Below are 15,240 nucleotides of genomic sequence, written 5' to 3'. Positions count from 1 at the left end.
GTATCTATACAATCTGCGAACAATCGACGTAACAATCTTTTATGCGAATTTTCAGATACTAATCGAGTGAAGTAATGTTTTTGATCTTGTCTTGGAGAAAGGAATAAAGAAAGGAAGATGGACGTGAATGATAACGATGGAATAAATAATAGTAGCAAATTAGAGTTACATTGCTCTATTTATGAACACTTTAAATAGATATTATTTATAAGTGTTTATGTTTATGTTTGATGCCACTTCCTTTCTTTTCCTACTTAAGATTATTAACCTTCCACCTACAATCTAAATCTTTTACAGTATAAGCAAAATTCATTCAGAAATTTCTTCCTTATTTTTTCTCGAATTTCAATTTTTATTAAATAACATTTAAATTAGAAATTATTAGGTAATGTAATAGAGATGTTGAGAAGTAACCCTAAATTTTTCATTTTTTTTTGAAAATATAGAACAATAAAAAAATTTTGCAGACAATATAATCTGCATATTAAAAAATAAACGAGACTTAAAACGCCTAAAGAGAGACGTCTAAAAGAAATTTTAAAAACATTCTCTGTAAAAGACGTAATAAAGATGTTTTCAAAATGTCTTATATGTCCCGATTGACTTTGTGCTGTGTGAGTTTGGCTAAACAAAAAAGATTGCAGATGGAGCGTTAAAAAATGAATATTAAAACTTTAATTCATTGAAACGAGATGAGAAATAATTCTGTCAATCTAAAACACATCTTATTTATTATTTAAATTTATTTTGTTTATAATTAATATGGTTTTAAAATGCAATTAAAATTTCGATATTATATAATATAAAATTAATATTAATTTTAAATAACATGATATAAAATTAATTGATACAAAATTAATTCCGATAATATAATTCCAACAGTTTTGGAACGATGGTATTGAATGTTTAAAAAGATACTACGCATACTTTTAATAAACAAATTCAACTTTCAATATTTAAGTATATTATAATTACTTAAATATTCCAGGAATTTATTACACTCGAATATATATTGTGTTATTTGTACGTACCTCAACTTTGAACTGACAAACCTAGTAGGTGTATTAAAATTAATATCGAAATTCCCCCCGACCACTAAAATACTTTACGCAGCGATATGTATAGGACTTTCCGAAATTCGCGAATAAAAATACTACAGTAAGGAAGTTTTTAAAGAAATGAGTAAAAAAGTTATTTATAAATTTCTATTTTAAGCAATAGTTTGTGAATTAATAAGAATACAAATATAGCCAACTATGAACTATGTTTAGATATACAGACTACGCGTTTAAACGTTGAAGTGGACGTTCATTGATATTGCGTTAAAAAAAAATGTTGAAGTATTGCGAAGCAAATGTTACTTATGATACTTTTTCCCGATATTTATTAGTTATGAAAAAATTTGATTGTGATGAAATATACATTTCTGTGAAACATATCTTATTGATTGTAAAAAAATAAAAATTGCTAGAAATAAATTTTTATTTCGCCGTATTTTAAATATTTAAATAAATTTTTATTCCAGTGAAATAAATATATTTCTCACACACACACACACAAATATATAAATTTTTAAATATAAAATATACAAACCTATACCACAAATATATAAACCTTTCTCTCAGTATACCGCACGCGCGATTCATGGACAGGGTGGCTGTCTAAACATAAAATTGTAATTATATTTAAATCTTTATATCTCAAAAACTACTAAAATAAAAATGTACGTGTAACACTTTTTCTTAATTTTTCGAAAATTTTATTATCGTAATATTTTGATATGCAAATTTTAGGATATTCTGTATAGTAAAGTAAAAAAAGTAACCCCTATTGAAGAGCAAGTGCGCTTTTCCCTTTGACTGCAGCGTCCTCTGCGGCATCATCGAGATGTAAAGCGGCTCGCAACAGTTCGTGTTTACCGACAGGCGCCGGCCGTACCGTTAATGTGTTTACGTTCGCGCGTTCTGCTCACCACGTGTGTTTCGCGAGTTTTTTTGCGTTGTAGCAGGTGTCATTAACAATAAACACTGAATTTTTGTGTTGCACGTCGCGAAGGATGTTGGAATCGACTGCCCAAGTCTTAGCAAGCGGTAGGACGATCTTGGCCAGCGGTTCCCCGAGGCGGCAAGACATATTGAGACAATTGGTAAACAATCGTGCAGAGAATCTTTTTTTTTTTAAGCGCTCTGTAGATGTAAACGATGGACCTGGATGATTGTGCGATAATCGTTCGGGTAGGCTGTTAATCGTATTAACGTGAATAATGTTCATCAGCGCATAAACGTAGAAGTGATGCCGTCCCTCTACGATGAGAAGCTCGACAGGTGCAAGTATAAGGGACATGGGGAATACGTTCAAGACATAGCCAAGTACAAAGTACTCGAAGTGTATGAACGTCTAAAAAGGGATCCGGTGCCACCGTCTCTGATAATAGGAGCAGATACCATGGTGACAATGGGCGACGTCATTTATGGAAAGCCTCGAAACGAAGTGGAAGCATTTCAGATGTTGTCCAGGTAATAACTCCTACCCTGGATTACTCATCTGAATGTAATACGTAGTATGCAACGCATCTTTCTTAGCTTAGCGAATAAGCAACACGTTGTCTACACTGGTGTGTGTCTGAAAACACCAAAGACCGAACTCCAGTTTTATGAGTCTGCCAAAGTAAAGTTCGGAGATGTATCGGAGAAACAAATCAGAGAGTACATTAAAACTGGTGATCCTATGTGAGTGTAGCTTATGCATTGCCATACTGCATTGCAATATTCAGAGTGTTTACTACAAAAATCTGGAAAACTTGAAATTTTCAGGGGATTTCTCTTTTACCTTTGAAAGTCAAGAATAGTCATAGAATTTTATCAGCATTCAGAGAAATTTTGGGAATTTTAAATTTAAATTCCGTATCTTTATTAAAACATTGTTTCATTATTTCTTCAATTTGTTTGATAAAACAATTTGCTGGACAATTTAAAAAAATAATCAGCATTAAGTAAGCATACATTTACGTACATTTCCATGTGCCTTCTTGTAAATTCTTATATAAAAGTGAGGGTGACAGTAAAAGATAATACACAGTAGAAGAAAATAGCTCACACTCATAGGCCAATATTCATAATTTGTTCTTATTATAAAATTGTTTTAAATAATGTCTTAAGATATAAATATGGCTCTCTAGCCAAATTCATTAGAGTCGATTCTTATATTTAAAATCGTCTTAAGATGTCATAAACCAATGAAGGGCCATGTTAACATCTTAAGACATTACTGTACGTAAGTAATAATTATTTATTTCAAAAATTCATATATTCGCAAATCTGTTACAAGTTCATCACAAGTATTAAGTTTATTCAAAATATATTCTGAATCTTAGCAAGTGTAATACTTTAATCAAGATTATTAAATTAATACAAATTCGGGATGCCTATTATATAAAGTCGTTTCTTTAATCAATTTTATAGTCTTAAAAAAAAATAAATCCTTGCTTTGAGTATTAATGAATTCTTCTAAAATATGTCATCAATATATCTTATGATTACTATCAAGAACATATTCTTTATTAAAGATAACCGTTACTTAAAAGAAAAAAAGTAAATTGAGTAATCATTTTTCTTAATAGAATAATATTTTTCTGAGTGTATTCTTATCTTATAGATTTCGTAACTTCAATTGTATAAATATAGTCTTGTGGAATCCCAGTCTTTTACTAAATTACAATATACAATTTGTTTACTTTCTAAATTTATTTCAAAGTTGCAAACAATTAATTAAAAATTCTTTAATCTTACCTGGAACTTTAAGAAAATGCTAGCGTCATCTGTTTTATCAATCAAATGCAATAATTTTTATATCCAATTTTTGTATGTATTATTTTTACAGATTGGAAATCCTTTTCCAGAATTAAATTAAACATTAAAATAGACATTAACACAATTCGGATTCTTTATGAAAAACGAAAAAGAACTGAAAATTTCCAATTTTATTATTGACTTCTGTCGTTGATAGCATATGGTTTATATAAAAGTTTTATATTTTGTACGTTTAAAACTTTTATGTAATATACATATAAAGCATATGCTGTCACAGGTCAACGCCAGAAGTCGGTAACGAGATTGTAATTTTTCAATTCTTTTTCAATTTTCGATTTTGGATATAGAATTCAGACAGATATCTTGTGATATCTATTTTAATGTCTACTTTAATTAATATCTAATTTAATTCTAGAGAAAGAATTTCAAAAATGTCTGTAGAAATAAATACATATAAAAATTGTATAAAAATTATTGCGTTCGACTGATAAAATAATCTTCACCTGGATTACACGAAAGAACAATCACTGCACTAGAAATGAACCTAGAAGCTTTGATCTAAAAAAAATTGCGTAAAAATTTATGTGTAGATGTGCATGCGATATTGATGTAGTAGTATATAGTAATGTGTTTCGTAAATTATATGCATATTTTATAAATCGCATGATCCCAGAATTCGGCCGTCGCGTTAATATTCTCTAAATATCTTGAAAATCCAGGCATTCTCAGGAAATTCTTTCACAAGATTTCAGTAAACACTCTAAATATTTAATATTGCATTGCAATTGTTACAATTAGTCTTTGCATTCAAGCAAGATGTTATTTCAGGGATAAAGCAGGAGGCTATGGTCTTCAGGGTATAGGGGGTTGCCTGATCGAAAGAATAGATGGTGATTATTACACTATAACGGGCCTACCGCTGTATTCGTTGGCCAAGCAACTCAACCGAATGTTCTCCAATGTGTAGTTAGTAGAATATTGCGTTGTATACCCGTCAGTACCTGAACTATTGTACCGTCGTTTCTACGTGAATAAATTTTATTACGTTAAAAGCCTCATAAATTTATGAATTTCCCTATTTGTGTATTTAATAGTCCGAACGTTGCGGCTTAATAGGTATATATTTAAACCCGCGTTAATATTGATATTGCGCTCATTAACATTCATAATCGTATCGTACGCTGTCAAAGACACAAAGCGAATCACACGTTGGCATCGTAATTAAATTAACCACCATATAAGCTATATATTCATTCGGTTAAACTTTCTCCGTTTTAGTCATACTATAATGCAATGTAAAAAAAGACATTCAAGTTTGCAAGCGTCACATTTTGAAAATAATTGAATTTTATTTTAATTTATCATTATCTAAAAAAATATTTTAGTGAAATTATTATGTCCATTCTCTATTTAAGAAAACGACATATTTAAAAATATCTTTAATATATTTAAAAATACTAGCATTGGAACGAATATTTTCTTAAAATATTTCCATTTTTTTAAAGGAATATTCAAATCGTATAACACATTTAATTTCAATATGAAAATATATTGAAGTGAGATATAAATATAAGAGGTGCCGATTCAGAATTATCTTTTGAAATATGATTATATTATAAATAAATATAATTAACTGTAATAAGAACATTTTATTTTTTATAACATTAAAGGGACATATGGGTCTTTGGACCCATTAAAATTTTTTGTTTTTATAATGTTTTTCGTAATTTTACTTGCTAGTCAAAGCGCTTTTTCGAAATTGAAAGAATTTGTGAAATACGCAATTTGCGTGAAACGCTATACATGGAAAAGTATATACTGTAGTACAAATAATAATCACTTGTTCCAAGTATTTAAAAAATTAATTTGTCCGCAAATCTATCATATGTTCATCACAAGCACCAAATCTGAGAATCTCCTGGTAAGTTTAATAATTAAATTAAGATTATTAAATTAAAACAAATTTGATTTACTTATTATATAAAAATGTTTCGATGAATTTTATAAAATACTCTTCAAAAGAAAATTAATTTTTGTTTTGAGTACACATTTAAATGAGTAAAATCAATTATAAAACAAGGATCAAAATTAAAATACATTAATATAAATTGACCAAAACAAAATTGTATTTTAACAAACGTTTCGACCTATGCATGAGGTGAATGAGATCATTATCAATGTTACAAACAATCGGTGATTAAAAATAATATAGAATTGTTTAAGTCGCAAAATGGAAAGTTGAAAAATCATCTCGATGTAAAAAACTCATTTCCATTCCAATTTAAGGAGCATTAACCAGCAAAGAACATGTTCCTTTTGAATATCCGTAAAGAGAACACCTGATGGGTGCGAATTCGCACCAGATACTTTTAATGTTTTTATCTTTTGAAAGTTAAAAACAGAATTAAAGTAAAACGTATGTTTTTCAATGTAAAATTTTTTAACCAATCAATCGATTGGTTATATTGAATTTTCAAAAAATATAAAGTGCTATTTATTTAAAATTGCGTGTTAAGCAAAACCAATTTTATTAAATACTCACAAGTTGAAAATTTTACTGATGCGAATTCGCACCCAGGTGCCATTTACGAGTTAATGATATAATTTTCAAGCAGTGTCAAAAAGCTCTTACAATTTTGACACTCATTTTAATCTTCTCGTAAAATAGCATCAACAGTCCTTAATTTAAATGCACTATTGCAATACAACGATGATGCCCAGAGTTATGATTATCCTGCTTTTAAACCGTGAAATCGTGAATAATAACAGATCTAGTGACGGGTATAATACATCAATACTCAGGCAGTCACACGATCCTCGCATCGTGAAAAATCAAAACACATGAAACTTATAATTAAACTATTTTGCAAAGTAAAATTGAGTTGTCGCAAATCGTATGGTCGTTAATATTTAAAAGACCAATAATGGAGTGAAAACGGACTTTCTATTTTGGCGTGATTTTTCAATTTTCCGATTTCAAAATTTTTGTATTATTTTTAATCGTCTGTTGTGTAACATTGATCGTTAATGACTTCATGTACGGGGGGGGGGGGTGGGGGTCGAACATTTGTTAAAATACATTTTGTTTTTATAGTGGATTAGCCTTAATATATTTTAATTGATTTGTAGCCTTTTGTTTTATGATTGATTTTTATTCATTTAAACCATTACTTTTTTATTTATTTTATTATTTACATTAATGAGTTTTCTAAAATTTATAATAAAAGTTTAAGATTATTATCAGGAAAATACTTTGTGTTAAAGGTAACTATTACTTAACAAAAAGAAAGTGAATTGAGTAATCATTTTTTTTTTGGCAAAAAAATGATATTTTTTTGTATGCCGCAGATTTTCGTTCTTTTCAGTAAGATTCATAAATCGCGCCATCTGCGAGGCGAGCTAGTAGATTTCGCGTATCTCGCCTCTTGCAATGCGTCAAGTCATCTCGCAGTCCCGCACCTGGAATCTGCTGCAATCGCGTTTCATGAATCGGGAATCGCGGTGGAATTTTACACGCGTAACATAGCGCAACCGTCTCGTCTCGGTGTGTGTGTCCGTGTGTATGTGACAAAGTTGGGCAAAGTGCGCGCCGCTTACGTGCGTCAGTCTGGAAAAGAAATGGAGGACGTTTTGAACGAAGTCGTCTCTTCCGAGGATTTGAAGGTAAATATGCCCGAAGAATAATTCTCACATTGCCGATATCGCTTCTCATTCCGACATCGTTTCTCACGCTTGTCCGTCCCTGCTCTCGCCTCGAATAAGCTAACAACAACGACGTACGTTTGAAAAGTTAGGTTAGGTTACGTCGAATCTATTTATATTTATGTATATTTGCGCGATAAATTTTGTTCCTGTCATTTTTTTTAAGCATTCAGGCGATTCGCTTTGCGTAGAATTTTAATATATATTTTTACGGAACTTTAATAATTTTATCAGCGAAGAGGATACTCGATGACGTGCATAACGTTCTCTCTAAAAAAACGTAGGTACACGTACTCTTTTTATTCCACGAACGGATCGTAATTAATTTGACATTTGCGTCACTTGCGGATCGAGACGATGTCGGGATGACTCATCGATCGGGAAATGTAATCCGAAGTACACAAATGTTGCATCACTTTGTGACAACTGTCGTGATTCCATTTTAGAAATTCGAAACTGTGTACCATGAGCAATTGCATTCGTCGTATGTCACGCAAAAAGCACAATTCGAATACGCCTGGTGCCTTGTGAGGAGCAAATATTCAGCAGACATTAGGAAAGGAATATTGCTGTTGGAGGACCTTTATAACAATCACGATACGGAGAGGCGTGATTGCTTGTACTATTTGGCCATTGGAAATGCTAGAATAAAGGTAAAAATATATAAATCATGAATTAATATATCAAGCACTTTGTTACAAAGCGATCTCGATCATTGATCGTTAATGTATCCTTCCAGGAATACTCCAAGGCACTCTCGTACGTCAGAGCATTCCTTCAGATTGAACCTGCGAATGTACAAGTGCAACATTTGGAATCGTTAATAAGGAAGAAGATGGAAAAAGGTTTTCCTTTTATAATTTTTTATCGACTTAAGAGAATAAAGCTTATAATTTATCTAGGAGCAATATCGCTGAGAGATTTCTGTGATTTCCTTACGCAATCGTACTATTTCTGGTTGCTTCTGCTAATCTTTCTGTTCTCTTGGATTGCTAAATTTTATATAGATTCCACTTAACGATTTTGTGTCCTTTACTAATCCAAAACTTTGGCAAAAATAGCTAATCTTCTGCATGTTTTTGCAGCACAATCTTGTAATTGTATATAACCTCTCTTCCATAATCTTCTCTAAAGATTTTCATCTTTTTTAATTTTATGATTGTTAACTTTCCTAATTTTTTCTGATAGTAGATATTTAATTTTATATCTCAATATACAAATTAAAGGCTTTAGCATAGATTTGGTTATTTTGTTAATAATCATTGCTTGTATTTTTTGCAATGCATCTGTCTCTAGTATTTCACATCTGTATATTCTGTATAATAAGTAATAAAAATTTATACGGACGAGATGAAAAACCCATTTAATACCACATCATGCTATCGTATATACATATGTCATATTGTTCTCCTTTTAATGATTCGCTATACTAACCGCATCAACTAACATGTTAAACTTGCTTCACCTAAGAAGCTTAATCAATATTTTCGTGACTGGAATTGGCATTGAATCCCGTTTGTTTCTTTTTTTTTGCAGAGGGCCTTATGGGTATGGCTGTCGCGGGAGGTGTTATTATCGGTGTTGCAGGTATTCTAGGCCTGGGCATCGCGATGGCAAAAAAAAATTAGAAAGCGTCACCCCTAAAAGAACTATTAGAATCGTGATTATGCAATTACAATTGTGATGTAATGTGTTTGCGCGAAATGGTGTGTAACTTGCGTCATAATTGCTGTTTGAGACTGAAGAGTCTCAAATGTACTAGAACGTTGACCAAATCCAATAAATGTAATTTGTAACGTTATTTTTCTATTAATCACAGAAAAGGAGAACAAGGGGAAAAACTAGCGTGAACATGATTTGTTTAATTTATATTATTTAATATTATTTATACCGTTTTAAGCACATCGTTTAAAATATGATTTTTTTTATGCTTAAAAAATCTAACAGTGAAATTAATTTAATTTCCAATATGTTTCTCGAAATTATATGCGATTATTTTTTACATTCCAAGGCTACATACGATTTTTTGTATTGTGTATGTTATGCATAATATCACACATATGGGTATGTGTACATCTATATTGATATATGTATATCACATGTTTTTGTATTTAAAATTTTATTTATACGCGCGTATGTTAAAACCAAAGCGTATGTTTACCCAAAGTGTTAAATTACAAAATAATAATTATTTAAGAATTATAACTTTTGTATATAATTAGGGTTATATGTGTGGATTTATGTTGTTATTGGATCCTTTTAATAAAAGTCAATGTTTAAAGTTATATCGGATGATGCTTTTTCCACGCAAATTATTGCCGTGTACATACACAGCTTTACTCGACGTTACCGGAACCCGACGATTTTCCATCGTAATAAAATTATACGGAATATGGAGCGACGCTCCACTTCTCATTTACGACATCGCACATGGATTTATTTACGCGGAAAATGTAACGTATTCGTTCGCAAATCACGTCAAATGGATTTTACGGCGCGTCCTTGTTCTTGAGTTCAGACCACGTATGACGAGGAACAGAAATTTGATTCCTTTGTAAAGTGCTGATCTATACATTGAACGCGCATTCAGCGTAAAATCTGACTGCCCGATTCGCATTGTATGTTTACCATCCACCATCATCTTTTGTATTACGCAAATGCAACTGCGTTATGCCAGATGTAACTGTCTGAGTCCCTTCGTGTTTACGTTTGAATACGATTACCATATTAGATATATGAAACTCAGAATTATATAGGTAGCCATAGCTAGCGTTAAATGCACCGCCAAACACAGATGTGAACATTGACTCTGGCAATCCTGGCAACAAATATTTGGTCCTGCTTATCAGTGAACAACGTTTGCGTGATGCGTCCGAAACCGCAGGTTTATAAGCGGCGCAAAATAAATCATTTGAAATATTCAGAATTCAGCAATTAAATTCTGCGATTAACATAATTACGTTTATGAACGGTTTTGAAAATTTTAGGATTAAAAGAGGGATAGATGGAGGAAATAGAATAAGAGACCCCAGCATCTCTCTCTTTTTTTTTATATATAGATTTATTGATGACTTCTCTTAATATCCGTTGATAAAGTTGTTTATGTACAAAATAACGCTGGAATATCCCTATTAATATTATTATTACTATTATTATTATGTTATTAATGACCTATGTTATGGCCCGGAGGGGTACTCCCTCTTTTCCTCGAAAGAGAACAGCCCTCTTTCCGCTCGGTTCGACGAGTCGGAGTACGTTCGCTTGTCCTTTCCATGCCGAAAAACACGAGCGCCACGCGCCTTTCCCGCTCGCCTTCTTTTCCCTCGTGCTCGCACAAATGCGACGAATAATATTTACACAGACCGATCGCGATCGGATCGGCTCTTCCACGGGAAAGCGGACGAAAAGAAGGCCGCGAGATCAATGGGACACGTCCGCGCCATACTCGCCTCTATGATACACATCTTAATAAAGGATCCTCGTTAAGTAAAGAGAAAATCGAGTATAGGCGACGAATGCGAATTTCGATAAACGCGTGTTGTGTGTGTGCGTGTGCGTGTCGCCCCGCATTCTCACGGCGCATGTCAATTTGAAATTAAAATAAATTATATTTATATCGAATCATTTCTGTCTGCTGAATTCTCGGCCGCGTTCTTAACCCTCTAACAGTGTACGGTGAATTTTTAAAATCCGAGAAGGTGAAATCAGATCCGACTCGATTCTCCGTTTTGTACATTTTTCATCTAGTCAATGTAAAGTGGGTAAGAAAAATAAATAATAAACAGGAAACTTTTTCCTCTATTTATTTATAGATATTTGTTTACTTCTCTCTATTTACTTCTCTATTTATTTATTTTATAGATGAAAAAATACACATAAAGAAGGCCATATTTGGCCAAAACGAATGTTGGTGTCTAAATATAATATCCTTTGAATAAATCTTACAATTTACAGTTTAAGCAAAAAAAAACATATAATACAGTTTATATTAACTAACTTTATAATTGCAATAAAACAAAAAACGACGGACTAAGCCATCGTTTAGCGATTAGCGTCTATCACATGATACGTGCGAGAAATGAAATTCGGCTCATTCACCATGAAATTTTGACGAGAACTGAGCCGGATACGAATCGTTTCGATCGCGAACGAATTAAATTTGGAATCCCTTTTATTCGAAAAAAATCCTCGCGTGCACTTTCCGCGACTTTCGCGCTCGGCAAAGCGCAGCGAGAATGCGGGCCGTCTACCACCGTCGGGGAACAACTCGGGGGTGTATTTACAGCGGGGACGGGGGGGGGGCGGAGTCGCGGGGAAGCTGTACCATTTGTACCCACGGTGTAACGACGTCGACGACCGTCGCGGTTAATCCGCGAGACGGCTGATGTGTGATCGATATATGGCGCGTGCGAAGTGATAACCGTTCTCCATCGAGCCGGAGATTACGCTGGTCTCGCTGCCTCTCCGGAACGCGACGCAGCCGTTTAATAATGTAAAAAAAAAAAAAAAAGAGTCCTGTCGCACACCCGTTTGCGGCCAGAAGTGCCGGCTCTCGGACGCGGGAGAGCGATTATCGATTAATAAACGTTACGGCGGATCGCGTTTGCACGCGGATCACTCTCAGGGCAGGAAAGAGAGACAGATAGAGAGCGCGTGTTCAGGCTTATCGCGGAAAAACTCTCGCGAATTCCGATCGCGACTATCGCGTAAAAAAAAAAAGAGAAATTTCTCTCGAGCATTTCCCGCGCGGATATTTCTACAGGTACCACATTCACCTCGCCGGTGACTTATGTAAGAGTTTAATTTAGTTTTCACTTGGCTCGCGGTTCCTTTTTGTTTCCTCATTTTTCGCGGGGAGATGTATTTCAGTGTGTGTGCCTTAGGTTCAAGTGAACGCACGGCCCGAACTTTTTCAGTCTCGAAACGCTTTTTACGCGCCAACGAAATTCCGCACGTGTTTACGCGAACGCGGAAGAGTACGCCCCGGTAATTAAACTTGTCCTTCCAATCCAATTCTAACACGCCGTATACGGTTCAGAAAGTTGTACGCGTGCTCTTTGTCTTTTATTTCCGCTACAATTCGTTTCGTTTTTTTCGCGAGACAATATAATAATTTCAAAAAATGCGCGGAAAAATCAAGGAGAGCTTTTCAACCTCAGCGCATTGTTGTCCGCAATAACTGTACTGTAAAATGAGATAACTTTGGCCCAAATAAAACAAAATGCCTAGATTTGGACAGCGCATGTTCAAAGTCGCAGGAAACGAGACATCTTTAAGACGTTTTTAAGACGTCTTATGTTCTGATTTCGACGTGCGTGATATCTCGGCATTATCAAAATTCGGGGACCAAAGTTGCTCTATTTTATAGCAATCGGGAATTGAAAGGAACATTTTTGCGATAAATCCGCGAACGCGCGCATTACCCCGTGGGTCGCAGCTTCCAGTCCTCTCGCGCGAGTTTGGACCGTCGCCGATCGCGGAACCGATCCGCGATCATCGAGGCCTTCCCGTTCGTCTCGAAGGAGGCGTCTCCTCTTCTTCCTTTTTATCTAGCGTAGGAAGAAATCGCTCGATAGATTAGCAGCTTGAAAATACTTTAAGCGGTTTAAGGATGAATATTGCTTTCTCAATAAGGCTTCGCTATGCTTTACACGAATGTACAGTGTAGTGTGTGCGTACGTTGTGTGCATTTGTTTGTGTGTGTATGTGTGTGTGTGTATGTGAGCATACGTGTGTTTGTGTATGTGTCCCGACTCGTCCGCTGATCAAATTTCGACTCGGAACCGATCTTGATCCTCTATGATCGTCTTCCGAATCTATAAAGTGCGTGGAGACGAGATTGAAGAATTACATAATTGTCTAAAGATATCGATCGATAGAAGAAGCTTTAAGTTCCGCCATCCTGGAGAAGCGCGAAATATCACCCTAATATGATATACGATCTCTCATGGAATGTGCATATCGTCTGATTCATCCCGATGAAAACTCACAGTTCCACTCAAGCTTGACTCAAGGGCGAATCAAGTACTACATACATATAATATATCACAATGTAAGATTAGGTCGTTTAAATTCGATACATGGGATATTATTAACGAAGGGAAATTCGTTTAAACATTCGCGAAACCATTGTGGGCGAAATTACTTTCCTGGATCGAATTGAATATTTAGCAGGAAAAAGAACTATAACGCGCCATCCTAATTTTTTATACATTCTTCCAAAATAGAACACACGTGAGACAGGACTGATGCAAATTCGAAACCAGTTCATCGTCCGTAAGATTCGCAAGAGATCGCCGTTACATCTATACGTAAAAAAATAAAAGATCACGAAGAGAATCTCGATTTCTCTATAGATAAATAAAGGTCGCGTTACAGAGAATCGACCCGTTATGTTTGCCTTTTCATGGCGTACAGTTCCCTGCTGTCCTTAGCTGTTCACGTGCATACTTATATCCGGGAATCGCGATCACAATGGCACAGAACGCGCATTGATACCAAGTTTATCGAGAGACGTCGATAAGCGCCAGCCAGTGCTTGCACATCGACACCTCCGGCGAGAGATTACATTGCGCGCCGTTAAGTACGCGGAATTCGTCAATCGACACCCTGTCGTCGCCCGATAACGGGCGTCGCGAGCTCGCGGGTCGAATGGCAGAACTCGAGCTTATCTCTCGAACGGCAGAAGGAACTCGGATGAGTCGTGTGTTATGACGAGATATGAGACGAGAGAGGTAGCGCGCGCGCCTTTTGACGTCGCGCCGATTTAGGGGGTAGAGTTACAATGAAATATACGAGCGAGACGTACGTGAGAAATGGAACATACGTGACATTATAAATAGATAGAATAGACACATTACGCAATGTTTTCGTAAGGAATGTTAGATACCGAAAGATGGAACGTATAACTGGTCCTGCGTCCGCATCTTTGATTGATGCGAGATTTTTATATTTTTATTCGTATTTTTATTGGCAAGTTTCAATATTTCTACTCGATATTTTTACGGAGAGTGTAAACGGACGCCTCTCTTCGTACTTAACATTGAGCTTATATTCCTTCTAAAACGTTTCCTCGTACATCTCGCTCGTACGTATCATTTTACAAGCGCGTGTCATACGCAATCGATACGAAATGGAAAAATGATATAATAGGCCTTACGAACTACCGGCGCTCAATTTTGTACAATAATTTAATATCTCAATTAATTTTACTCGATAGTTCGAACGCTCCTCGCTTCCCACCCTTTTCGCTCCTTCCCTTTTTCCTCTTTCCTTCTCTTTTCGAAACGCGTCGACTGACTAGCGATACGATAACGTTACAGTAATAATTTTTAGTATGACGGTCATATCGTAAAATATACACTTTTTCGCCGTCCCGCTTCTATCGCGTGCGACAGCCTTTTTAATACTCTCTCTCTCTCGCTTTCTCTCTCTCTCGCTTTCTCTCTCTCTCTCTCTCTCTCTCACGTTTTCTTCCGTTCGGAACTACCTATGATACTTGAACCCCGACACATTTACAATGCATTTTAATTACAAACACGCTACTTAAGATTTATCCGATGGGTTACCTCGGTACAGTTAGAGTTAACCAGGATCGCAAATCACGAGGAAAGCCCCAGACCGATTGTACGGGTGAGAAAATATATGCAATGATTCTAACTTAGGCGCCGTTTGCACACTGTCCACGCTGTTAACGATTCTCGATGATATCGCAATACGAATTTGGCAG

At 34.9% G+C, this 15,240-nt stretch overlaps 2 protein-coding genes across 3 annotated transcripts; both read left to right on the top strand.

Moving 5' to 3' along the window:
• The first annotated feature begins 1,906 nt into the window (after positions 1-1,906).
• On the top strand, positions 1,907-5,061 carry LOC108763219 (maf-like protein CTC_02076). Of its 2 annotated transcripts, none has more exons than XM_018510652.1 (4): positions 1,907-2,146; positions 2,275-2,516; positions 2,583-2,729; positions 4,638-5,061. In XM_018510652.1, exons 1-4 carry the CDS (start codon positions 2,057-2,059, stop codon positions 4,774-4,776), a joined length of 618 nt encoding a protein of 205 aa, XP_018366154.1. In that variant the 5' UTR covers positions 1,907-2,056; the 3' UTR covers positions 4,777-5,061. The 2 variants fall into 2 exon arrangements, with proteins under 2 accessions (XP_018366154.1, XP_018366153.1); XM_018510651.1 differs by having other exon boundaries at positions 2,562-2,729.
• A 2,169-nt stretch (positions 5,062-7,230) lies between these two features.
• Positions 7,231-9,423, top strand: Fis1 (Mitochondrial fission 1 protein). Its single transcript, XM_018510650.1, has 4 exons — positions 7,231-7,472; positions 7,958-8,164; positions 8,251-8,356; positions 9,048-9,423. Exons 1-4 carry the CDS (start codon positions 7,428-7,430, stop codon positions 9,137-9,139), a joined length of 450 nt encoding a protein of 149 aa, XP_018366152.1. The 5' UTR covers positions 7,231-7,427; the 3' UTR covers positions 9,140-9,423.
• Positions 9,424-15,240: the final 5,817 nt, after the last annotated feature.

Source organism: Trachymyrmex cornetzi, unplaced genomic scaffold (assembly GCF_001594075.2).
Source record: "Trachymyrmex cornetzi isolate Tcor2-1 unplaced genomic scaffold, Tcor1.1 scaffold346, whole genome shotgun sequence".
NCBI lineage: Eukaryota > Metazoa > Arthropoda > Insecta > Hymenoptera > Formicidae > Trachymyrmex > Trachymyrmex cornetzi.
The sequence above is the reverse complement of the archived record's forward strand: the minus strand, read 5'-3'. Positions and strand labels throughout refer to the sequence as shown.

Bases quoted from the DNA above. Each gene is read 5' to 3' on its own strand.
- LOC108763219 (XM_018510651.1), top strand. From the start codon at position 2,057: ATGTTGGAATCGACTGCCCAAGTCTTAGCAAGCGGTAGGACGATCTTG. The intron at 2,517-2,561 runs GTAATAACTCCT...TGTAATACGTAG, and splicing joins GCATTTCAGATGTTGTCCAG to TATGCAACGCATCTTTCTTA. The intron at 2,730-4,637 runs GTGAGTGTAGCT...ATGTTATTTCAG, and splicing joins ATTAAAACTGGTGATCCTAT to GGATAAAGCAGGAGGCTATG.
- Fis1 (XM_018510650.1), top strand. From the start codon at position 7,428: ATGGAGGACGTTTTGAACGAAGTCGTCTCTTCCGAGGATTTGAAG. The intron at 7,473-7,957 runs GTAAATATGCCC...ATTCCATTTTAG, and splicing joins TCTCTTCCGAGGATTTGAAG to AAATTCGAAACTGTGTACCA. The intron at 8,165-8,250 runs GTAAAAATATAT...GTATCCTTCCAG, and splicing joins TTGGAAATGCTAGAATAAAG to GAATACTCCAAGGCACTCTC.